We start from the raw sequence: 26,578 nt of genomic DNA, 5'->3' as shown, positions 1-26,578 counted from the left end.
AAGTCTTTCAAATAATCGAATTTGACCGTCGCCAGACCTCGATCCGGAGGCCACCAGAATGCTAGAACACCGCATTACACATTCCATCACACTGAGCGTTCAAAAGAGCCGGTGTCGTAATTGGAAGTGTGCTGGTTTTGCATTCGCTTAGATGTGGGTTAGAATCCCACACTCTTCTCCGATTCTCAACAGTGACTGTTACCTGTCCCTGCAGTCTAAGAGCACATAGGGCAAAGGTGACGGCTTTGTCCGCAGCTCTGCGTCACCTGACGTAGTCTCCTCACCTTATATAAATGGAGTAGATCAGTGAATGGTGTATGTGGTGTCTCTAACTCAGCCCACATGTGCGTCTACGCGATATTTTGTCTTACAAAGGATTACAAAGGCGGAGCATACCGACAGGAGACCTTTTGATCCATATCTAGGTCGGATGCGAAAAAAAAAATCATATTAATAATAAAATAATAAATAAAAACTATAATAATGTAAATAACAAATAAAATACATAAATAGATGCATAGGTATAGTTAAATAATAAACAAACAGGTAAAGAGTAAATAATAATAAATTGACATATAACTAATAATAAATGAAAATCAGACAGACAAAAGATAACAAAACAAAAACAAACAATATAAGATAAATTATAATCATTACAGCATCTTACTTAGGCAGGAAGTTTATTCCATTCATTAACTACACGGTTGGCAAAGTTGTTTCTACCCACTTCCAAATTGAATCTATTTCCGGACAGTTTGAGACCATTGTTTCTTGTCTGATTCTCATTCAATGTGAAAATTTTGTCACTTTTGATGTCAATTCCCTTTAAAATCTTAAAGACCTGTATCAAGTCACCTCTGAGTCTACGCTTTTTTAGGGAAAACAGTCTTATAGTATCGCCGTTTGCACAATGGGGTGGACAAGGAATCTATATGTTGTATAGAAATAGCTAAATAGAAATGTTGTATAGAAATATAGAAATAGAATTAAAAGCAAAATAGCATCAGCCGATCGATGTTTCTACAGTCTCCAAAAAGTCCTGGGAAGAGCAAACATATCTAAGAAGACAAAACTGAAGATCTACAACACAATTATCAAACTAGTTTTGCTGTATGGATGTGAAACATGGAGTCTCACAAAGAGAATGGAACACTCCTTATCTGTCTATGAAAATAAAGTCCTTAGAAAGATTTTTGGTCCAGTGTATGATGTAGATGAACAAGCATGGAGACGGCGACACAACCCCATGAACTGAGAGAGTTGGAAGATCAAGGCAAAACGAATGCAATGGGCTGGTCATGTCGCTCGAATGGAAATGGACAGAATCCCAAGTAAGGTCATGACGGAAAGAATTATCGGCGGAAGAAGATCAGTAGGAAGACCCAGAAGAAGACGGATGGATAACATCAAACAAGACCTAAGAAATGCTGGGATGGAGAATACGGAAGAATGGATGACAAGTGCCCAAGACCGACGACAATGGAGGCAGATAGTATCGGCGGTGAGGGGTCAGCAAGCGGCCCAAACACAGAGTACGAGTAAGAGTATAGAGATAGCTGTTCTTCGGCCTCATAATACTATTGCGTAGGTTAAATCCTTATTGCGCCTATACTACATTCATTTGTATCCATATGAAAGCATACTCTCGGCTCTGCCGAGCTATGTTTCTATGCGGCTGTCTTCCTCACTACCTTTGGGTACGCACCAGTGTTTATAAACAGACGGGTCCTGTTACCAAGGGCCAGTCCCCCTCTATACATGTAACCCAGCGGTGAGCGTCCCAAGGCCTTTGCGGTCAGGTTTCCTCGGAGCCTGACCGCCAGACCCTAACCAGAATAAAGCCAATAAAACAAGCTGAGTTTCATTCTGGCTCCCACTCCCTTGGCACGACAGACCCAGTAATACGTTTCTTTGTTACATTGTACTTGTCTCGACTGCGATAGGCCCGCATTCGACCCGTCCTCTTAAAATCTCTCCTTTACTACCTCAGGCAGAAGTGCTGGCTATCGCCAACAACATACTACTACTTCTTCTTTCCACCTACATCTTTACGCCATCATGCTCCGACTTCCTAATCGCAACTCGAATAATGAAACTAAGTTCAAGAGGAAACTCCCACTCCCGTGCAAGCCGTGCCGCCCTCTCTTCCCTTCTTCTCTTCCCCTCGCCGCCTCAACGGTCCCAAATCACCTCAACCCGTCTCTCGCTTCTCTCTCTCTCTTTCTTTTCCTTGGTTTGTGTCAGACCTTAACCTTGCAGGTGGTCTGGAACAGTTCATACGCGGATGCAGGAGACAGTATCCATCGTATACCACTGATGCATTACACAGTGATGTCCAAGTCACTTCAGGTCCGAGTTGAACAGCGGTTGGGGGCCGTTACTCAGAGCGGATACCCTTCCTAACGTCTGCACCGCGGCCAGGGTTTGAACTGACGCCGAAATATCCCACGCAGCTACCAGATGCGCGCGGTACCACCGAGTGGTTTCGCTGCACGTGTTTCTCACTCCGCTTAAAACTTTACTTTATTCAACTCCAGTCCTTAAAGATTCATTCCCTTCGCTGGATCAAATCGCCCGGCTTTAGCTAGATCTAGATACATACTTCCCTTGCCATGGATGAAGTTTAATCTCTTGGAGTTCTGCTTCAACCTGATCTACCAGAGGCGCATAGACCGTATCACGTATAACTCTCCAGGATGGAACATTTCACCCAATACTATACAACATATTATGGAAGACTGCATTGTACACAATCACGCACGCCAACAACACAATATATATTCTATAAGGGATTTGTGGGAAAACCCCATTCCAGCCATGGTGTTCCTCAGGGAGACGGGACTGCTCGGCCAAACAGTCTAGGGAACGACAACAACAACAACGACAACTAGAAGCCCTACCTCAATATTCAAGTACCTTGGCCAAGGACACTACATCAAAGCCTTGGTAACAAATCACCAATACCTACATCATTCCTCCACAGCTTTAGTTGGGAAACTAGATCAATACATGAAATATAAAATAACGTATGACGGAGGAAGGAGACTGTCTAAAGGGGTTATCACACTGGGCTATTTTTCCTCCAACCTCTGATTAATCGGCGGTACCGCCCACCTCCATTTTTTTTTCCACCGTAAAATCACTAGGGCAAACAATTTTGTTTTATCAATAATTTACATAGAATGCAATCTAATATGATGGAGGAAAATCATTTTCCTCCAGCATATCGGATTCCTTCCCGAAAGCTGCAGGCTGGATATCTGCTCCTACAGTCGGAGGAAAAATAGCCCAGTGTGACTCTTAGGACACAAGTGCAGGTAAACACTACTCCATAATCAGCCAATCATTATGACCACCTGCCCTAACCGTCGACTTAACCACAATAATAACTTTAAGCGTCGCCCTAGCCACCCTATTCGATATAACCGTCGCTCCAGTCAACCTAACCTCCTTAACCGTCTCTCCAAATACTCGAAATAGGTTAACCATCGGCCCTGCCATCAAGGCATCTTTATCGCCTCAACTAGATTAAACTGTTGTCTCACCCACATAAACCACTTTAACTACTTTAACCACACACACACAATTTCCCCGCAGTCTGCCAACACCTCTGAGACTTCTCCTCTGCCCCTCTTCTCCTCCTCCTCCTCCTCCTTTTCACAGTTCTTTTCGCCATGAATTATTCTTGAAGACGTAGTTTACGGTTTTATTTAACGTAAACTAATATAATACTGTGGAATACTTTTCAGACCCTCTTCTAGTCAATGTTTATTTCATCCTGGTCAGAGACGAAGACTTTTTAAAAGGAGGCACATCGAGACTTCCTACGTCCGAGCTCTTCTTCTGAACTGAATAAAATTTCATATTTTAGTTGAAGCAAAAAAATAAATAATATACGATACTGTGTCAATATATATATATATATATATATATATATATATATATATATATATATATATATATATATATATATATATATAAACCTTAAACTACGACCCTGTCACCTCGTCCACTCCCCACAGACCAATTATAATACAAAGCCAGTTCAGCAGAGATCCCTTAAGTATATAAGTCCGCATCCGGGAGGATCTTGGACATCCCTAAGGAACTAATAGAATTCCTATAGGCCCAAAGGACCGGCCGACGACCCTTCAGGGACCCCGGAATTTGCCAACAACCTCCAGGGACCGAAAGAACACCCCCAGGGACTCCCAGGGTCCTCCAGAGCCCCAATAGGCTGATATTCTTTCTCTGGACCGGGCTCAAGGTCTATTTCCATTAACTATACCTTTTCTCCATTTTTTTTCACATTAGGAGAAATGACAACCAGCACCTATTTCCCACAAAATCTCACAAACATAATATACAACAGAGAAGAGACATGCACAATAATACCAAAAGATGGCTGGCCAATTATCTGGCAGGTAAAAATGCCTATGTGCCATATAAGGGTCAAGCATCACACACCAGAAACTTTAGGAACTTAGTACCTCAGGGCTTAGCCCTATCCCCTACACTAACCTATACATACATGATATACCAACACCCCCACACCACAGAAATATAAATCTCTTCTTATGCAGATAACTTAACAATTACATGCACATACCGTAACGCAGAGCCGTAGTAATACTACAGCCATACCTTTATACATTTAACACCTGGTTTATCACAGACTCGAAATAGTCCCTAGTAAATCCACAGCCAACTGGACAGCAGAACACAAATGCGTACCACATCTTTTTATCAACAACACTCTCATACAACACACACATACACCTAAGCTTCTTGGCGTAACATAGGATACATCCATGTCATTCAAACAACAGATTACAAACATAAGACAAAATGCACAGCTAGACTCAATGCACATAAATCACTTGCAGGTACAACATTCGGGCAAAACAAAGAAACTACCACTACTGTATACGAACAAAATATACGCTCAGTGATGAATTACGGGAGCCCCACATGGGCTCCCAATCTAGGTAAGACACACCACAACACCCTACAGACTATGCAGAACAAAGCTCTGAAGACAATTAAACAGGCTGCACAAATACAACACCTACAGACCATCTACACCATGAAACGAAAATCCTCAAAGTCAAGGATCACCATGACATGAGGGGCACACAAACACTTGCCGCAGCCCCCACAAAGACAGCCCACCCATTGCACTACACGGCGGGACACCGACAGAAGCCAAGAAACGTCAAAACAACGCCCAAGTACCTAAACCACAAATAAATACTTTCTTCTCATTCCCCACAACCACCAGACATCCGCCTCCAGAAGCACATCCATAATCATATCACTCACTGTTCCATCAACAAACTGAAAAAGCAACCCATTGCTGCGTCCTGGATCCCCTGATATCCATCCTTCTGAGTCCTCTCTCCCCCCGAGAGGACAGAGTCCACCTGACCAGGCTGCGGTGCGGCCACCATCCAGCCCTTCTAAGTTACCAGAAGAGGCCGCATCACAGATAACTCTCCTGGGTGTAACACTTCATCCCATACATTATGGAAGACTGGATTGTACACAATCATACACACCAACAACACAATATACCAGAGTTGGGCGCGTTCCTCTGTGCGTTCCGCTTTAGTTTGGCCGCGGTTAGCGCTCCCAAACTACTAAAGCAATATAGGTGCCGGTATAGTATGTGGCCTACCTTTTGGATGTGGCCTACGAAATTTTTCTTTGGTATAGTATGTGGCCTACCGGACTTTTATCTCGGTATGAACCTGTCTCTTAAGCTTTAATAGTTTGGGAGCGCTAACTGCGGCCAAACTAAAGCGAAACACACCGAGGAACGCGCCCAGCTCTGCAATATACACTCTATAAGGGATTTTTGGGTAACCCCGTTCCTGCCATGGTGTTCCTCAGGGAGACTGGACTGCTCGGCCAGACAGTGTAAAAACACGACAACAACTTCCCACTTCCTCTTATCAGCCGGTGACATCGAAACATACCGACATTAATATAACAAATATCAACCCAACGTTTCTTCCCAAAGTGATCTAATGGTAGGGCCCGAGGACTGTTGGTTGGCATTGCGGGGCTTGGGTTTCAATTCAGTGAAAATCAAGGCAATAGTTGTTATACTCCCCCCCCCCCCCCACGCCATACTTCCATCCTAACTTAGACATGCTCCATTCCAGTTCCAAGTCCTCCTCTCCATCCTCTTCCTCTTCCTCCAAGACCTTCACCCTTAGTTCCAGCTCCGAGCCAGAACCGTCATCACCGCCACCCCCACCACCGCCATCACCCCTACCACCGCCGCCACCCTCATCATCACCGCATCTACTATCACCACCACAACGCCATCACTATTGTCGCTACCGTCGCCACCACCTCCATCACAATCGCCACCACCGCCATCACCACCACCACCATCACTGCCACGACCACCTTCGACAACGGCACCACCACCACCTCCACCACCATCGCCACCTCCGCCACATCGGCTTTCCAGCACTGGATAAGCTCTGCTGGCAGGAAACGGGGTTCTTGCTGTGGCGTCGACTTCCTGTAGATGTATGGAACCTACTGGAACTCAAGGAACTCAACCTCTCGGCAAGAGATTGTCACCTTGATCCTACATGCTCCGAATGCCAAGGTAATCAGACTCTAGAACTAACCCTGATTGACACGTCTACACGTTATTCTGGCTGCCGCCAGGTGATTTTATTCAGATGTGGGAAACTTTCTGCCGTCAATGAATACGACCTTGAAACCAAGCGTGAAGTCACCATCGTACTCAAAAACTCGAACTCAAGACACAAAACATGACTCGGATATCGACCTACAACCCGGACTTCAAATCCTTCGGCAGAACCTCCTTCCCCATTGGCCGATAACACTAGCCAATCACAGCCCAAGGCAGGAAGAAGGGGGCGGAGTTTGTTTTGCCTCTTCAATGTCTGACGCCTTCATTCAGATGAAACCCCGTATACCTATAGGCTTACTGACTGCATCAGTTTTGTGCAGACAACCCTGCCAAACAGGCATACAATATTTGTTTATGACTGGAAACTAATTTCCACTCTTGATCACTTTTCACTTCTATTGTCCCTCCTATTTGCAACTTTCCTTTACCACCTGTTTAACTCCACTTAGTGCGACACTATCCTCAAAGACAAAAGTGCTGTTTATTGGAAAAAACAAAAAATCCCACTCCCACAAAGTGAGAAACCCATGGTAGATCAAACCCGTCAGTTGCGGCATTTTTTTTTTTTTTTTTTTTTTTTTTTTTTTTTTTGCTAATGTTTGGGTTGGCCCCCGGCCTGGCCAGGGTTGTCGGGAACCAACGCGACATAGCCCGCACAGGGTCCCGGGAATTGAATTCACGATCACCTGCTCATGAGTTCGTAACGATATCTTCCGGACTACTGCGCGGCTCCGACGATTGGGAACAATGTAAAATATTCAGATGAAGGGAAATTCTCCTGGAAGGGTGAAGACTGTGCACATGAATCCATATTATTTCATACTCTCTTCTTACTGAGTATTCTATTCAGTTGTGGGAAAACCTCTTGTAAAATGCAGGTGTATATTACTGGACTAGGTGACATAGGTCTGAAAGGTCCTATGGAAGCCTTCTGTCTAAGCCAAAGAGGACAAAATAAGGATATTGACCTCCTGTTAATGGAACTATTTATGCAAGAAGGGTGAAGATCAGAAGCAAGGTGTCTAAGAACATTGAGAAGCTTTCTATTATGGCGTCCAACTAAGCCGTTTGAACTAGAGTGATAAGCAGTAGTGTTGTATTTCTTCATTTGAAATTAATTGCAAATGTGCGAAAGAATCTCATTGTTAAATTCAGTCTCGTTGTCAGAAATCAGAGTTTTGGGTGTAGTAAAGGGGCATATGAGTTTGTCAGTAAGGGTCTTTGCTAGTGTTGTGCTGTCTTGTCTGGTAGGGGGAAAGAAAACAGAATCGTGAAAAATGGTCGACACAGAGAAGGTTTTGGTTTTGGTAATGCTGCCTCATCCTTAACTACGATGATAAGGTTTTGTGTTGTCATGGTGTTTTGAGTAGCAGGTGAATTTTCTGAAGAGTTGTTAGTAGAAGGAGGGGACATGTTTGGTGTATTGGAATTGAGCGTGGAGCGGCTTCGTGTACAGGTCGGTATGTCGAGTCAGAGAGGGGTTTGGACACGTTCATTGACTAGCTGAGAATAAAAAGGACAGAGAGCGTCTTGCTCCTAGGTGATAATGAGAACGGAAAATATCTATTTATCCAAGATGATGTAGGGGGTTCCAAACTGATGATGCAGTGGAGCGAATCGGTGGCAAGATGCACTGCTGGAAACGGGGAGGAATTAGTACAGTGTATTTGTTGGTGAGTTAAAAATACATATGTATGACATGTACAAAATATAAGAGAAAGGGAGATGGAGATCTTGCAAAGGTAGATGCGTGGAGTGTGTGTGTGTGGGTGGGTGGGGGGGCTTGGCTGTTGATGCCGCGACGATCGTTGGCGCGTAGAAGATGATCGTTGATTGTTGGTGCAGTGACGTGTGAAGCGAGATGCGATGTTGGAGAAGGAAGGTCGTCCAACGTCTCGGTATTGGCGTGGAGGCGGCGGGCGTCGTGGGTGCTGGAGAATGCCGCGATGAGAATGCCTCGTAGTAGATGCTGGAGGATGCAGCGATGAGGGGTTACCTCAAAGTAGATGGTGGACGATGCAGCGAGGAGGGGTAGCCTTGTAGTAGATGCTGGACGATGCAGCGATGAGGGGTTACCTCGTGGTAGATGCTGGACGATGTAGCGAAGAAATGCAGCGATGCTTCTTAGTAGGATGCCGAATGAAGAAGGATTTGCTCGTAGTGCTTGTATGATGGAGTAAAGCAATGCAGCGGTGCTTCGTGGTGATGCTGGGTGATACACAGCGTGGAGGTAGGACTCTTCGCTTCGTAGTAGGATGCTGGACGATGCAGCTAAGAGGGGTTGCCTCGTATTGATACTTGGTGATACAGGGGAGAGGGGTCTGTGCCTCGAGTGTGATGCTGGATTTCCGTTGTCATAGAATTGTTGCTTCGGAGGAATGGTAGAGTTGTTGCTTGGGATCCCTTGCTGGCACCAGAATGTACATCTCCAGTTCTATCTACATTTGTTTCTAGGTTTGGAAAGGCAAAGTCTGGACGGCCTCTTTTCTTTAATGTTCCAGTCTGCTCTCTGGTTTAAACATACATGCAACCTCCGAAGAAGCCTCGGGGGGTTGTCAGATTCTACATACATTAACACGGGTTGCCATATTTCCATTTGGGTACAAAATATAAAAAGAGGTTTGTCGCGTCGGTTTGGTGACGATGACCCGGCGATGCTTCTATTACAGTCGGGGAGCGCGAGGTCCGCATGTGTTTTGGGGGTTGGCTGAAAGCCTAGTCCTCTGGTCACTAGGAACAACTGAATATCTCTTGGCGTCAGATCCCGAGGAACAAAAGAGGATCCCTCGCGAGTTGGTTTAAAGACGTTGGAGTACTGCTCGCTCCATATACGTGTGTGCGCGCGTGTGCACGCTGGGCATCGAAGGGGTTGACAACAGATGTGGGTTAATATTCATAAGCTAGAACCCTAGATATTTATTCTTTTAATTAATTATCTTTGAATATACATAAAATTTTATATAATTCATACAACATCCTACCCGCAGTCTCGCTTTTTCTTAAATTCCCTGAATTCTTCGGCTATTCTAACGGCCCTCCAGGTACTCCCCCCGTAATTGCCATATTACCCCCAGATCGGGAACACCACACGGACTTGCAGGCCCCACCCCCGCCCCCTCATCCCTACACACATACACACACCGGTTGTGAAGGAGACACCAGATCGTTCTCTTCTCCTCCAGGAAGGTCCTCCAAGAGAACCCGTGTTCCCAGTAACCCCGCGGCTTACTGAGGACAACTTTAACACGGGGGGGGGGGAGCGGCACAAACACGCTGCAAGGCACCTTTAACCCCTTCCGTGGCGGGTGGCACTTTCCCCTCTTAGCCCCTGTTCACACTACCGGTTTGAACCGCGAGGAAACCGCGGCGGTACCACACAGTCAAAGAAAAGCTGAGAGGTTGTGTGTGAATGCCTCCATTGACTTACACTGTAATTGAACTGCCACGGTTGAAACCGCAAGTGTGAACAGGGCCTTTAGCCGGCTACCACCAGACTATTTTATTAATCTCCATGGCATCTCTCTATCGACCCCTGCACCACCGAGTGATATTTCTTTCTTCATTTCCGTGGCCAACCTTTATTTTTTTTATCTTTTTTTTTTTTTATCTATTTTTAAATTATTAATACGACAATGCTCACTGTGTGTTTCTTGAAGCATAGGCCTTGCTACTCCATTAAGGGCCATTTGCACGATCAAACGGTTTGTCAAACCCGATTTGTTAAACAAATGTTTAAAGTGATGTTTGACCGTTTCAATGGTAGGGAAGGGATTTCTGGAGACAAATTCAGTCATTTCCTCTTCGAAGGTAAACCTCAGAGCTTAACAGAAGAACCTAGCAGAGGCCAGATTACACACACACACACACACACACACACACACACACACACACACACACACACACACACACACACACACACACACACACACACACACACACACACACACACACACACACACACACACACACACACACAGAGAGAGAGAGAGAGAGAGAGAGAGAGAGAGAGAGAGAGAGAGAGGAGAAAGGTGAGAGAAAGGTGAGAGAAAGGAGAAATAAAGGAGAGAGGGAGAAAGTAGAGGAAAATGAAAGAGAGAAAGTAGAGGGAAGAGAGAGAGAGAGAGAGAGAGAGAGAGAGAGAGAGAGAGAGAGAGAGAGAGAGAGAGAGAGAGAGAGAGAGAGAGGAGCGAGAGATAGGTAGATAGGTATGTAGATAGAGAGAGAGGGGGGTTTCCTGGATGTCGTCCTTGGAGCATTACAAAAACCATTTTTGACTCGCGGAGGAAACAAGAAATCCCTCCTCATGCAAAGAAACGTCTAACCTTGAACTGCATTTCACGACTTGTACACATTTCCTCGCTGCTCACACTCATCATACCACTCCCACGAAGTGGAAAGTGAGAAACCCCTGGTAAGTCAAGCCCTGCCAGTTGCGGCAAGCCGCTGTTTTTTTTTTTTTTTTTTTTTTTTGTCGCCTCCCCGATTGTTTAGGGCTGTCGGGAACCAACGCAAGAAGCACGCAGCAGGTCGCGGGAATCGAACTGACGACCACCTGCTCATGAATTCGACACGGTATCCACCGAGCTGCTGCCAGGAGATTTTATTCAGGTGCCAAGGGCTTCCCCTCTCCCCAGAAATTTGTTTAACCTCGATTAATCCCTTCACTATCACAACCGACTTGCATATTTCGTTTGGCTGTAGCCTGGCGACTTCCTTCGGTCAAAGGAACGCTTCCCGCGCGTAGCAAATGCATTAACCCTTGAGTACCCAATTTCACTTGTACGTTTAACTGTCCGTCGCCCGAAGATTTCATTTCCCTGTGGAGGTGAAGCCGAGGAACGCAAAGGCTCTTTGGGCTCTCTCAATTCAGAAATACTCCCGTAACTTTTCTCTGGCCTATCCAATGGACGCTATCTCGGGTCAAGGCGGGTTCCGGAGTTACAACGGAATACAATGGAAGAGCAGTCCGGCACAAGACCATTTGAGCCACGATTCGATTATGTGAGGTATAGACACAAGCGCGCGCGTGCACACACACACACACACACACACACACACACACACACACACACACACACACACACATATATATATATATATATATATATATATATAATGTGTGTGTATTTACCTAGTTGTATTTTACGGGAAGGGGAGCTAGGCTCGCGGTATCCCGCCTTTGTATCTCGCAGTGTCTAGTTTGCTCTTAAATTCGTGAATGTTGTTTTGCACAAACTATTTTTTCGTCCAGTTTGTTCCAAGTGTTCACCACTCTGTGTGTGTGTGTGTGTGTGTGTGTGTGTGTGTGTGTGTGTGTGTGTGTGTGTGTGTGTGTGTGTGTGTGTGTGTGTGTAGACACGTATACTTGTTCAGGCTAACGACTTTAATTAGGATGAAGAAGAGGAAAAAGATGGGAGAAGGAAGGGAGATGTGGAGGAGGAGGAGGAGGAGGAGGTGTAGGAGGAAGCAGAGGAGGGAAAAGGGGAGAGGAGAGGAGAGGATGGGAGAGGGGGAGAAGAGGAAGAGGATTACAAAAAGGTGGACAAGTAGGAGGAGGAGGAGAAGGAGGGGGAGGAAATGGAGGAGGATGAAGGGGAGGAAGCGAGCGATCAGAGCCTCAAGTCAGCCGAAGAATGCGCGAGTTCGTGGCTGGCTGAAAGTTGAATAAGAACGCCCCCTCCAAAACATACACACACATACACATTCTCTCTCTCTCTCTCTCTCCAGGAGAGATGGTCTGCTAAGTCTTGCCTCTGTCGGCCAACAGACAACTTTCCCTGGATTCTCTCGCCGCTTGGCCGAGCGGCACGGGCGGCTCCGTGCGTGGATGGGGTTGGGGAAATCGAATGTGATACACTTCAAGAAATCTTCTTTTGGCCAACCGGTTTCATTCATGCGGGCGAGGGACCCTACAGACCATACCTGAGGAGATAATCGACCGATCGGGAACCCTTGCTGAGTAGAAAAATGTCTGCATAATTTATTTTTCCAGAAATGGCTGCACACAGACTCCAGGATGGGTTTCCCTTGGTTGGAGAAAAAAAAAAAAAAAACCGCTTGGTGATACGTGGCTTGCCGCAACTGACAGGGCTTCATCTACCAGGGGTTTCTCACTTCCCTCTTCGTGGGAGTGCGTGGGCGAGTTTAAATAGGATACAGATGAAACTGGTTTCCATTTGAAGTGCATCTATCTATATACCAAAAGGCTTCTTTCTCAAGAGAGGTAACTAGCCAAAGCATGCACCCACTCTTTACTCATCCTACACCCATTTGTTTCCCTCCATCTTAGATCCTTGTGGATGAAGGATGAATTCTTAGGCAGTTATCACTCTCACTCATTCTCATGGCGCTATAGACCTATTGAGGCTCTTGGCCGCTTCGACGAGGTGCCTCCATCCTCTTCGGTCCGCAGCAAATTCTTCTGATTTGTCAGGATCGGTGTTCCTGGTCCTCAGATATTCTTTTATGACATCCTTCCATCTCGTACGAGTGATGATTCCACGTCGTCTTCTCCCAAGCACAGCCTCGAAATCTACTTGATTTATGCACCTCTCTGGGCTAACACTGAGCACGTGGCCCATCCATCTCACCCTAAAGGATCTTTATTAAGTCAGACACCAGCGGGCAGGATGTTAAGATGTTGACTTCACGTGAATATCTTCGTCTGCAACGGTTCAGATCAGGATGATATATGGGCTCACGTAATGTCTTTAGAAAGTTGTTCCCCGCCCATAATAACATTGTTTTCGTGGTACGACTGAGGTACCATGTTTCCCCGCCATACGATAGCAGTGGTCAAACTGTGGCTGAATGTAACCTTAGCTTAAATCACAATGGCAAAAGCCGACAAGACTGTGAGAATAAACACCTTGTGAGATCGAAACCTTTATTGGTACTACGTTTCGCTTGCTACAGCTTTTTCAAGTACAGACATGACACACACTCTGAGCACATATAAGCCAACAGGGAAGGAACTGGGAGAGGTTATCAGGCACATAAAGGAGGTTTTTCATAAATTAAAATATCCAGAGTGCATCATCCACCAGTGTAAGAAAAAGGCACTCAAAATAATGGAAGGGCGGGAACCAACAAAAGATCCAGCTAGGAGGCTTATCCTTCCAGCCAGCAGCGTCACCGCCACCCTCACCCGGACACTTGGGCGTTGCAACATTCAGGTAGTGGGCCAGTCCAGCAGAACTATCAAAGAGCTCTCAAGAAGGAGTGACAGCCAGGACGAGATGTGGGGAAAAAACGCTGGTGTCTACCGCATACCCTGTGCTGGATGTGATAAAGTATACATCGGCGAGACCTCCCGTGACCTGAAGACCCGGATCCGGGAGCATCGCTACGATTCCCGGAACAACATCACCACCAACGCCTGTGTTATCCACCGGAACACCAACGACCACCTGATGGATTGGGATAACGCAGAACTTCTGTTTAGTGAACCAGACAGGATGAGGAGAAAATGCCTCGAAGCGGCCGCCATTCAAAGCTTCAAAACCATTGAGCAGAACAGAGGCATGTTTAACATCGCCCCTCCTATCATCCATCTGTTACCCGCATTAAATAAATGTATGAAATGTCCCCCTTAGTCCACACTGTCCGAAATGTCCTCCTTTGTCTCCACCAAGTCCCACCCGTCCCCCTCCTCCCCCTCCACCTACCACCCACCACCCACCCCTCCCTGATAACCTCTCCCAGTTCCTTCCCTGTTGGCTTATATGTGCTCAGAGTGTGTGTCATGTCTGTACTTGAAAAAGCTGTAGCAAGCGAAACGTAGTACCAATAAAGGTTTCGATCTCACAAGGTGTTTATTCTCACAACCTTAGCTTAGTTTTCCTAGATGGAAGTCTCGACTGGAAAATTTGTTTTAGACTCTTGGATCATTGCTGATACGAGTGCTAATTTCAGCACTGACGTCATTGTTCGAAGTGAGTCTGAGTCTGGAACCTCGGTAGGAGAACTCATTAACACATTCAATTTCCATACCTGCAAACTGCAGATGTCCTCTTTGAATACCCATGAGCCAATTGACATGTATGACCTTTGTCTTTGCTGGGGTTCAAACTGAGTCCTACTTTTTTCAGAGTTGGCAATGAAGGACTCAAGGGCTTTCTCTAAGGGTTCCATATCCTGAGCCAGGAGTACCACATCGTCAGCATATGCTAGATCTGTTACACAGAGTCTACCTATTTGCATCTCCCTTGTCTTCTCTCTGAACTTGTCGTTTTACCCAGTCGAGAGATGTATTGAAGAGGCAGGGGGCTAGTAAGAATTTATTAAGTTATAAAGTACGAAGTTAGGAAGTTATAAAAAAAAAAAAAAATCAGTGACCTTGACCTCCACCTTGACCCAATCTTTAAAACTTCAATTTATACTACACGTCCCTGCCTCTGAGGATAGTTATTTTTACCAGCTTCTAGACTGACTTTACGCTTATGGTTCCTCTTTTTTGTATTCAATATGAAATCATGTCCCACTCTGATGTTATCATTTCCTCTTAAAACATGAAAGCCCAGTACAAAGCTCCCACCAACCTTTTTCGTGGAAAATAGGTTAAAATATTTCTGACGATTTTCATGAGACTTTTTTTATATTCTATATTTTATATGACCGAGCGGGTTGGGGCGTCACTACTTTCGGCGAAGGTCGAGGACATTGTGGTTTGAACCCTGCCACCGGCGAGTTGAAATAAGGGCATATTTTATTAGATTTTACACTAAAAAAATTTTTTTAAGGGACTCCGTCTTAGCATCCTGATTGGGGGAAATTTTCAAAGAAAACGGGTTCAAATATTTCAGTTTTCATGAGATTTTTTTCTATTATATTCTATCAAATTTATCTGTCTATCTATCTATACATCAAGATCCCAGGATTGTGCTCAAGCCACCACTATATATTAAGTTGGGGTTGATGAAGCAGTTCGTGAAGGCTCTCAACCAGGAATCAGTCGCTTTTGAGTACCTTCTTGAGTTCTTCCCCAAGTTATGAGGCCAAAATCAAAGGTGGGATTTTTGTTGGACCTCAGATAAAGAAGGTGCAGGAGTCTACAGAGTTCTCCAATAAGCTCAGTAGGATTGAGAGAACAGCATGGAATTGTTTCATAGCAGTTGTCAAGGGCTTCTTGGGCAACCACAGAACTGAAAACTGATGCAGCTGATGCAGGATCTGGTAAAAGCTTTTGTCGCCATGGGATGCTGGATGACCCTTAAACTTCACATGCTGAACAAATCCAAGGGCAGTATGGGCGCCTACTCAGAACAAGACGAGCGATTCCACCAAGATGTGGAGATGGAGCGGAGGTACCAGGGTCACTACAATGAGAAAATGACTATATCTGGGAGCTGATGCGGGAGTTCGACCTGGACTACAACCGCAAATCCAGGAAATCTTGTCATTTCTGACGTGTTGAAGTTGCTTTACAACCGTCATTTGTTTTTACTTGTTTGTTTTTGATAGGCTTGTGTCATAAAATGAATATATACTCTTTTGATTTAATTATATGAACTGATAAATAAAAAAAATAAAAAAGAATCTTGAAAAATATGAAAATATCGAAGTCCTGATCACAAATTCAAACTTCTGGTTAAATGTTAGGGTATTTTTTTTTATAATAATGGGATATAACAAACCAGGAATTCGTTTATACTAAAATGAAGTAGCAAAAACAAGTAGCATGCTAGCGAAAAATGTCTAGTGTGCTGCGACCTTAATAAAAGAAGCAGTATGGTTCTAGACACTCTTACACGACCTACCTTCTAGAATTCTAGAATAGTTATTTCAACTTATGCCAGAAGGAATAGTATAGATTTAATACATCTGGACTTTGAATAAAGCTGTTGGTACTGTCGCACACATGAAAGACTACTAACTATACTCAGACTTGGATAATAACTTACTAAGTTGGATTAGAACCTGACTGAACAACCGTAATCAGGGCGTTATTCTGAATAGTAAAACTTCGATATAGAAAATGTTACGAGTGGAGTTCATCAGGGCTCCATCCTGGGGCCACTACTGTTTATAATATACATCAATGATATTGACTATGGACTATCTGTTGTGTCCATATTCGCTGACATTAAGAAGCTGTGAGGAATAGCAAATGATCACTCGAATCACCTTAATATTAAAGTAGATTTAGATCAACTAGAGCAGTGTTGTCCAAACTGGGGTCCGCTACCCCTAGGGATATGCAACATAGATCATAAGTGTACGTGAACAAACAAGGAACACACACACACACACACAACAGAAACATCCTATGTTCTATGACGGCAAAGAGAGAGGGAGCGGTGGGATGGGTACGTGAACAAATAAGGAGTACACACACACATAATTAATATATCATTTGCATTATCTTAAATAATGCTGAGTTTGTTCAGCCATGGTGGTCGGAGAGGGGGTACGTAACAATAGAAGGTAATAAAAGGTACAATAGGTGAAAATGTTTGGACAACACTGAACTAGAGCAATGGTCTTAAAAGTGGCTAATGAGATTTAATCCTGATTAAAGTTATGCATATAGTATTATGGAATAAATCACTTGTTGTAGTGATGTCTTTCAAATAATGAAATCTAGCTGTCACGGATCCTTGAACCCTGGACTGCTGAATTTGATTATTATGCATATAAGTGTAAATAATAATAAGTATGTGTGGTGATTTGCAAACAAAGGTGGCTATATGTACTTAAACGTATAGGATGTGAACTTCATACCATGGTAGTCCGCATAATTGAACTTGTTAGATGAATGTGCATTTACTTAATTTGTTCTTTGTACCTGATGTTCATCTGATTATTGTAAAGATACATTTGCTTTTTAATTTTAATTGGAATTCTCTGTTCTTTGTTTCAAAATATGCTGATGTTTTGTTGGTTGAATAAAGTCTAGAAAAAAGGTCTCGAATTTTACTTTTCATACAAAAGTAAGACTACAAGATAATTGGGGAAAGTGAAGAGTGAAAAAGATCTTGTGGTATCAGTAATCTTAAATCATCTATGCATTGTATTTTTGCCTTAGAGAAGCAAATAGGATACTGGGATTGGTAGAGTGATCATTTGACTTCAAAAGCCCAATTATCGCCAGGCAATTATATTTATTATATTTATCACTGGTCTGCTCATACTTGGTATATGCGTCTCTGTATGGTCACCATATCTCATTAAAGACATTGACAGAATTTGAAGTAGTGCACGGGTGAGTCACAACACTTGTACCAAATTAAGAAACAAAATTCGCGAAAACAACGTGAAGCATTTTAAACTGTCGTTAATTAAAAACAACGGGGACTAGAGAAGTGATAACATCAAAACTAAAAACATTTTCATACTAAATACTAACAGGACGATAAATAAGTCTCACGCTGTCAAAGCGTAGATTTAACCCAGTTGGCAAATTTAGAGAAGACTCTTGATAAAGTTCCCCACAGTCGACTTTTGAAGAGACTGAAACACAATGAAGGACTAAAAAGTAAACTACTCAAGTGGATGAAATATTTTCTCGAGGCCAGGTACACGAAAGCAGCAGTATGGGATAAAATGTCAGGATGGAGGGCAGTGACCAGTGGAGTCCCACAAGGTTTGGCGTTAGCACCTATAACGCCCCTTATCTATGTTAATGACTACTTGGGAAGCAAATTTATTACAAGGGCAAAAAAGTAGAAAGCTTTGGAAGTCCTGATAAAAGACAACCTGTCACATGACAAACATCAGCAAGACTTTAGGCGAAATGTATGGATTGCTTCAGAGCATTAAGATGGCTGTTCATTATACATTGAAAAGAAAAAAGAAATATATATAGGAACCCTAATCCATCATATATATATATATATATATATATATATATATATATATATATATATATATATATATATATATGAAAGGTCGAAAGGATACAAAGAGCAACAACCAAATTGATCCCCAACCTATGAAATGTGAAAATCAAACGTTACTTCAAGTTTCACCATGTAGAAAACCCACAACCCTACAGTGACTGACAAGAGTTCTCGGAACCTTCCACAGATCTCTCTGGGATGACACTTTGGACAGTTGTCTATGCTGCATCAGTATGGGCCTGTTTTTTATGTTACTGTCTGAAAGTTGTAGGTAGAAGAGAGTAGTCGTCAGCTGCCAGCTTTCCATGTGTGAAAAAGTGTAAGAAACACATCTTAAGTTGACAGAGAGATTGTGGGCACAGTCCAGAGACCAAATGTTAGCTCCTCAGGGCTGCACCACTCTTGATGGAGGTGAAGGGGTTGACGAGTTTTTGAAATAGCCACCTTCGCTGTCCTTCTTGCAGGACTAACACATGCAAGTACCTGTCGTTGGTCTCTCGGATAAGACAAACGAGAAGAAACTAAAGATATTAGATCTGCCAACATTGAAGGATCGAAGAGAAAGAGGTGACTAAGGGGGTGGACTACATTGACAGAAGAGATCTCTTGATTACGGATTGGAGGGCTTCACGAGGTCATGAGAACAAAATGAAAAAAACTGCAAATCCAAATGATGAGAAAATACACCTTTCCATACAGATGCATGGGTATGAGCTTATAAGGTGCTCAAAAAGGAGATAAGGACCAAGTAGGTATGATAACTGAAGAGTAAAACAGGACATCACTAATAATGATCTTTTTCTGTATACAATGTATACACACACACACACACACACACACACACACACACACACACACACATATATATATATATATATATATATATATATATATATAACTCTGATAATCTTGTTTGTTATCTTGCTTCCTTGAAACCGTCACCCAGCCAATCAGAAGAAGAGATATGACGTCATGACTGAGGACCAGCCAAGCAGAAGAAGAGATCAGAAGAAGAGATATGACGTCACGACTGAAGACCAGCCAATCAGAAGAAGAGACATGGCGTCACGACATCATATGATGCGTAGTGTTCCAAGCAACGACGATATGACGTCACAATCTTCTGCATTTCACTTCTTATAACAACGTATCATTTAAAATTTTATTTGACACAACATACATATACATATCTATCTATATATACTTATAATTTTTTTCATGTTCAGTATCTAAAATTATAGCCAACTCTTGAGTTTATTAAAATATTACGAACCCTATAAATCATATGATGCGTAGTGTTCCAAGTAACGACGACATGGCGTCACAATCTTTTGCATTTCACTTCTTATAAGTAATCAAGTCATTGCCTTCGTCTACTGAATAGAACATTGTCTTAATAACGATTTTATCGACCGTTTTTATTAACAACGTATAATCTAAATTTTTATTTGACCCAACGGGTCACGGGTGGTCTAGTATATATATATATATATATATATATATATATACATATATATATATATATATATATATATATTTTTTTTTTCCAACCACATATCACTTTTAATTCCATACCATCGCAAACGAGACTAAGAATCGCTCGAAGGAGGTATCCGTTGGAAATTGAAACGTGGACGAGCCGAGGATTCGAACCCAGCTAACCCGTAACAAAGTTACATTGACGTAACCCAATACGCTATCAAGGGAGATATAAGTTAAGTACGACTTTCTTATATTTGTATGCTCGAATTACATATACATACACGAACATAGCAGAGATGGGTTGAACGCGATATTTCGTGTATGTGTATGTAATTCGAGCATACAAATATAAGAAAGTCGTATTTAACTTATATTTCCCTTGATAGCGTATTGGGTTACGTCAATATAACTTTGTTACGGGTTAGCTGGGTTCGAATCCTCGGCTCGTCCACGTTTCAATTTCCAACGGATACCTCCTTCGAGCGATTCTCAGTCTCGTTTGCGATGGTATGGAATTAAAAGTGATATGTGGTTGAAAAAGATATTAATTGATCACTGGGAACCAGTGTGTATATATATATATATATATATATATATATATATATATATATATATATATATATATATATATATATATATATATAATATTCATATATATTACACACACACACACACACATACACACACACACACACACACACACAAATATAAATATATATATATATATATATACATATATATATATATATATATATATGTATATATATATATATGTATATCATTGGTGAGAAATGCAGTATCAAATTTGCAAATCACAACTAACACCACAATCGGACGAAAGAAAGAATTGCAATCCTCGTCAGTAGTACAAAGTGGAAGGAGGAAACTGTCTTAACTAGCAACCTCTTACAAAGGGAAGGGAACTGGGAAAAAAATAAATGTCACTGCCCCAACCCTTATGTGACCTGCGGATGACATGAGGTCAGGTCAGGGGAAGGGGAAGGAAACTTGTTAACAATTACAAAGGATTACAAAGGCGGAGCATGCCGACAGGAGACCTTTCGGTGAAGAATAATCCGATATTATCCTCAAGTCACATAATGGTTGGAATAGTAATATTCATTCATTTCCTTGTTCCCTTCCCTTTGTAAGAGGTTGTACTACTAGGGGTGATCTGAAAGTAATGACAGTCGGGCTCGTAGCTGAGTAGACTATAAGTGTTGGGGGGGCGGGGAGCAAGGGGCAGCAAGTGTTGCCTGTTGTTACATGTTTGAGCTTGTCGCTGTTTGTCTAGCTTACATTTTATCGTTGCGCTGTGCGATTGCGTCATTGTTGGTTTGCCTCTCTAACCGGAAACATGGATTTTTCGAAAGAAGGCTGCAGATTCTACACCTTCACAAGGTGGAAACTCGGGAAAAAAGCAACGGAGATCAGAGAGGAATTGTTGCAAGTTTTTCCCGAGTCTACTCCATCACTGGAAACTGTTTCCCGCTGGATTCGAGCTTTCGCAGCCGGAAAATTGCAGCTAGAAGATGATCATCGTCCTGGCCGCCCTCGGACATCCGTGACCGAAGCAACGACGGTCCGTGCGCGAGCCATCATTGACGAAGATCCAACTGTTACTCTTCGATTCTTATCCTTGGAGCTCGGTGTCAGTTATGGGAGCGCACATGACATCGTGCATGAACACTTAGGGCTGAGGAAGAAGTGTGCTCGATGGATACCTCATTTGCTTACGGAATAGCAGAAGAGCGAACGGGTGCGGATTTGTCGTCTATGGCTGGCTGAATTCGAGCTAAATGGTCCGAAACGGTTCTCAGATGTAGCTACCGGAGATGAGTTTTGGATTTCTTTCTTCACCACCAGAGACAAGCAGTCTAACATGGTGTGGTTGAGTGATGAAGAACCTCGACCTCAGATTCTGAAGGAAGGATTTCGCAGCAGGAAGCGCCTTTTCACCATCTTCTTCAATTCACAAGGACCAATGTGTGTGGATGTAATGCCTCAACAATGTACTATCACAGCCCAGTACTACACTGATCACGTCCTTCCTCGAGTCCTGGAATATCAGGCCAAGACTGCACCAACCCGTCGCCGATCGCGCCTTTTGCTGCACCATGACAATGCTGCCCCCCACAAAGCTCGCCTCACTGTGCAGTTCCTGGAGCAGCAGGGGATCACACTTCTCCCCCACCCACCCTACTCGCCTGACCTTGCTCCCTGTGATTTTTGGTTGTTTTCAAAGATCAAGGGTGCGATCGCAGGGAAGCTGTTTCATCGCATCCAAGATCTGGCGCGAGCAGTCAATTCAGAGCTACGAGGTATATCGGCTTCTGAGTACCGTGAGTGCTTCATGAAGTGGCGAAAGAGGATGGAACGTTGCATAGAGGCAGGAGGGGAGTACTTTGAAGGAATGTAGGCCACTATTTGGATTTACCTCTGTACCGTGAAAATATATGGTATCACTGTCATTACTTTTTGATCACCCTTCGTACTGAAGAGGATTGCAGTTAGCAATCGAAATATATAGTTTCACTTACTCAACTCTTTCTTTCGTCCGACTGTGGTGATAGTTGATATATATATATATATATATATATATATATATATATATATATATATATTTAGTATATATTTTACACAGAAAACCACTCGGGCAATAAGACACTATGATCCAAACGTTTTCGTCTATTCAAACATCTGAATAGACGAATATATATATATATATATATATATATATATATATATATATATATATATACATACATACATATATCAAAGGTTTTTCCCCCTTACAAGGGAGGTAGCCAAAAAACAAAGGCATAGATACCACTCCCACCCATTCCATCCCCCTACATACTTCACTCCCCTCTACCCTCTTCCCTCCCTCTTATCTTGGCACGTCCTGGATGACGGGTCATCCCTGCATCTTGTCCACTGCCCTGGGTCAGAAGCAGTGTCGCAAAACACAGCACATCCACAGCAAGGCAGTTTCATTAAATCGGCGACTCCCCCTCTCCGTCCCCTCATGCAGAAAAGAAAACGGGGAGAAATTCCTTCGGGCTGCGTCTATTTATTTCTTATACATACTCCCTTACCCCCCATCCCCCACCCACTCCCCCCATGCATCACAGCATTATCCATACACAACTATTCTTCATTCACCCCTATCTTCTGTCCTTTCTCGTCCTTCCTCACCAGACATTCCCCTCTTTCCCAATGCCCCTTTACTCCATCCATCCATCTCATCCTAGGTCGCCCCCTCATGTTCACTCCTTCCTTATATCTATATATATATATATATATATATATATATATATATATATATATATATATATAATATATATATACATGTAGACACACACACATATATCTTATATACATACCCACACACACACACGTTTGACTGATGGAAACATAAACAGGACTCCACGAACGTAGCTCTTATCCTATACATTACATTTAGATAAATATACGCACACAGCAGTGACCATTCCCCTCCCCTTCTGACACACCCCACCTCATCTTAAGCCTGGATCTGGCACTGCATGGCACTACAACATGCCGTGTCACAACAGAGGCGAAATGACGTCATGGGGTGTATGACGCGCCAGACTTATCCATCACGCTAGGCCGCTCGCTCGGCACAGACCAGCTCACAGTTTCAATATCATACGGTTACGTGATGGGGAGTGAGCCTGCAGGGAGTTGAGCTGGCCACCCCACAGTGACGTCATGGGACCAATTACAACCAGGGCGGTTGGCTTACAAGAGAACGGCACTGCATATATGCAACAATTGTATAACACATGTCATTACTTGTGTACACATACGCACACACGCGTACACACACACACACAAACACCATTTGAGCAATGCATGGTCAGATCGTAACTGTATCACGAGATAGGACATGAATAAATGCGCGCACGCACACAAACAAACACACACACACACTTAAGTAGATATGCACACAGCAGGTCCAGATTCATGAGAGCCAAATCAAACGTGGTTTCGATTTTCACTACGTGGAAAACCCAAAACCCCACAATGACTGGCAACAGTCCTCAGAACCTCCCACAGATCTCTCTGGGAAGAAACTTTGGACTGTTGTCTGTGTTGTGTGAGTACTGGACTTTCTATGTCACCAACTGAAAGTTGTAGGAAGAGAAGAGCATTTGCCAGTTGTTAGCTCCCCATGTGTGAAACAAAAAATATAAATACAGTTGAAGTTGATAGACAAAAATCTCGGGCCTAGTCTGGAGACTGATTTTCAGGTCCTCAGCGTTGCACCTTCTGATGAATGTGAGGCAGTTGACCGGTATTGAAACAAGGCACCTTTGCTTTCATATGTATATATATATATATATATATATATATATATATATATATATATATATATATATACACACACACACACACACACACACTTAGGGCGCGGGTTTTCAATACACACTGAATTGAACACCACAGCATTTTCACAATTATTAATTTTCTTTGTAATGTTTTCAATTTTCCTCACTAAGGTTCTAATCTTGGGAGGATGAGCAGAAACGAACTGTCTAAAGCTCTCCATTTTAATTAAGACACTATTCGACGTTTCGACTACAAGGAGTCATTATCAAAATACAAATACAGTTCAGACAACACAAATATAGATATGTGACCATGTAGCATATCTGTATATTTGTGTCGTCTGAACTGTATTTATATATTGATAATAACTCCTTGTACACTCCTCCCTCGATTTACGAACTAGTTACGTTCTTGAAAAACCGTTTGTATATCGAATATACTTAAATCGAGCACTTTTTTCTCATATAAACCCATTATATTATGCGAGAAAGGTTCTTACAAACAAATTTCATGTCCCTATAAAGTCATCACAACATTAAATATGCATAATCTTGAATACTGTTCTCTGCTAATTACATACAGACACATACAATATTAATATGCAAAGTAGATAATAACGCTTAGGAGGCACAATGTCACTTGAAATAGTGCTAATAATCCACGATTCACCGAGACCGAGTGAGTAGACCGAGCAGTACACGGCGTTGTTTCGAAAACAATAACAAACTGGGCGGTTGGTTCTTTCTCAGTACGTACGTATCTATTTTCACTTTTTCTTTTAACCTGGACATATGGCAGGTTTTTTTCTTTTTAATATTTATGAGGTAAAAATAATTTTATTTTTTAATATTTATGATGTAAAAATACAGTAATTTTTTTTCAACAGGATTCTATTCGTTATGGCGAATTTTTAGTTCGTATTTCGATTTCTGGGACAATTTTTTTTTTTTTTTTTTCGTTATAGCGAAAATTCGTATATGGAGCGTTCTTAAATCGAGGGAGGAGTGTAGTCGAAACGTCGAATAGTGTCTTAATTAAATAGTCACGGATCTAGTTCAGAGTTGCGAATTCATTCCTGAAGAACCGTAAAGCGAAACCGGTCAGGAATAAATTCGCAACCCAGAACTAGACCCGTGACTTCTTTATTCCACCTTCCTCAACTTGTCACAATATCTCATTTTATATATATATATATATATATATATATATATATATATATATATATATACCAAGGCTTTTTCCCCCTTACAAGGGGGGTAGCCAACACCCATTCCAGTCCTGGAGCTGCAGCGTCTACGTCGTGGGACCACCCCCCAATCCCAAGAGTTGGGGGCCAAACGGCAGCAACCACCCCTGGCCACCGGCTCTACGCAGGTGGCACCGATCCCCAAGAGGAGCTACGCCTGCCTTGGGGAGTACCAGCAGACAGACAAAGGGCTCAGTTCAGTGCAATATGTGCAAAAACTGGGCCCACCTCACTTGTACAACACTTGCTGACACAAACCAATACACAGACACTTGGACATGTTCTACCTGCCCTCCAGTAACCCCACTCCCACCTCCCCAACCACAGCCAGCACCCTTACCCACTCCCAATTTCCCTCTGCCCTTACCCCCGATTAGTACTCCCCTTTCTTTGTCCCCGATCTCTCCTTTCCCCCCCTCTAACCCAGATCCTACACCTTCCCCATTACCACCCCAACCTCAACCCCAAACGGCAACATACAACACATACAAAACACACAACATCAACATATTACAACACAACATTGACGGTATTAACACGAAAAAACATGAACTTGAACACTTTCTTAAACAACACAACATACACATTGCGATTTTACAAGAAACAAAACTAAGACACTCACACAAAACACCATCATTTCATAATTACACTACCATCAGACAAGACCGGACTGACGGCTATGGCGGTGGACTCATCACCCTGATCCACCACTCCATCTGTTTTGTGGACACAAGTGCCACAACCAAAATTCTCCTCCCTACCACAGATAACACTACAGAAATCCAATCCATTCGAATCCGCACAGGCAACAAATCAACACTGACAATAGTTAACATGTACATTCCCCCACAATCATCCCCCACAGTTCCAGACACCTTCAGGCCTCATTTTAGCCAACTAGCCTCAATCCCCAACCTGATCATGGGTGGAGACTTCAACGCCAAGTCGTCTGCCTGGTATGTCGACAACCCTGACACA

The 26,578-nt window shown here is 43.0% G+C and overlaps 1 protein-coding gene across 4 annotated transcripts in view; it reads right to left on the bottom strand.

The window, feature by feature from the left end:
* Ttc7 (tetratricopeptide repeat domain 7) overlaps positions 1-26,578 on the bottom strand; it is a 512,658-nt gene that overhangs the window by 398,424 nt on the left and 87,656 nt on the right. The window contains exon 16 of one of the 4 annotated variants that reach the window (XM_076200935.1): positions 15,594-15,993. The exons of the other annotated variants lie outside the window; for them this stretch is intronic. Coding sequence (XP_076057050.1) covers positions 15,991-15,993 — 3 coding nt within the window. The 3' untranslated portion in view covers positions 15,594-15,990. Of the gene's footprint in view, positions 1-15,593; positions 15,994-26,578 lie in introns of those variants that run through there. 4 annotated transcript variants of the gene reach the window in all.

Source organism: Oratosquilla oratoria, chromosome 1 (genome assembly GCF_046742065.1).
Source record: "Oratosquilla oratoria isolate Oo_2021 chromosome 1, ASM4674206v1, whole genome shotgun sequence".
Taxonomy (NCBI): Eukaryota; Metazoa; Arthropoda; class Malacostraca; order Stomatopoda; family Squillidae; genus Oratosquilla; species Oratosquilla oratoria.
The sequence above is the reverse complement of the archived record's forward strand: the minus strand, read 5'-3'. Positions and strand labels throughout refer to the sequence as shown.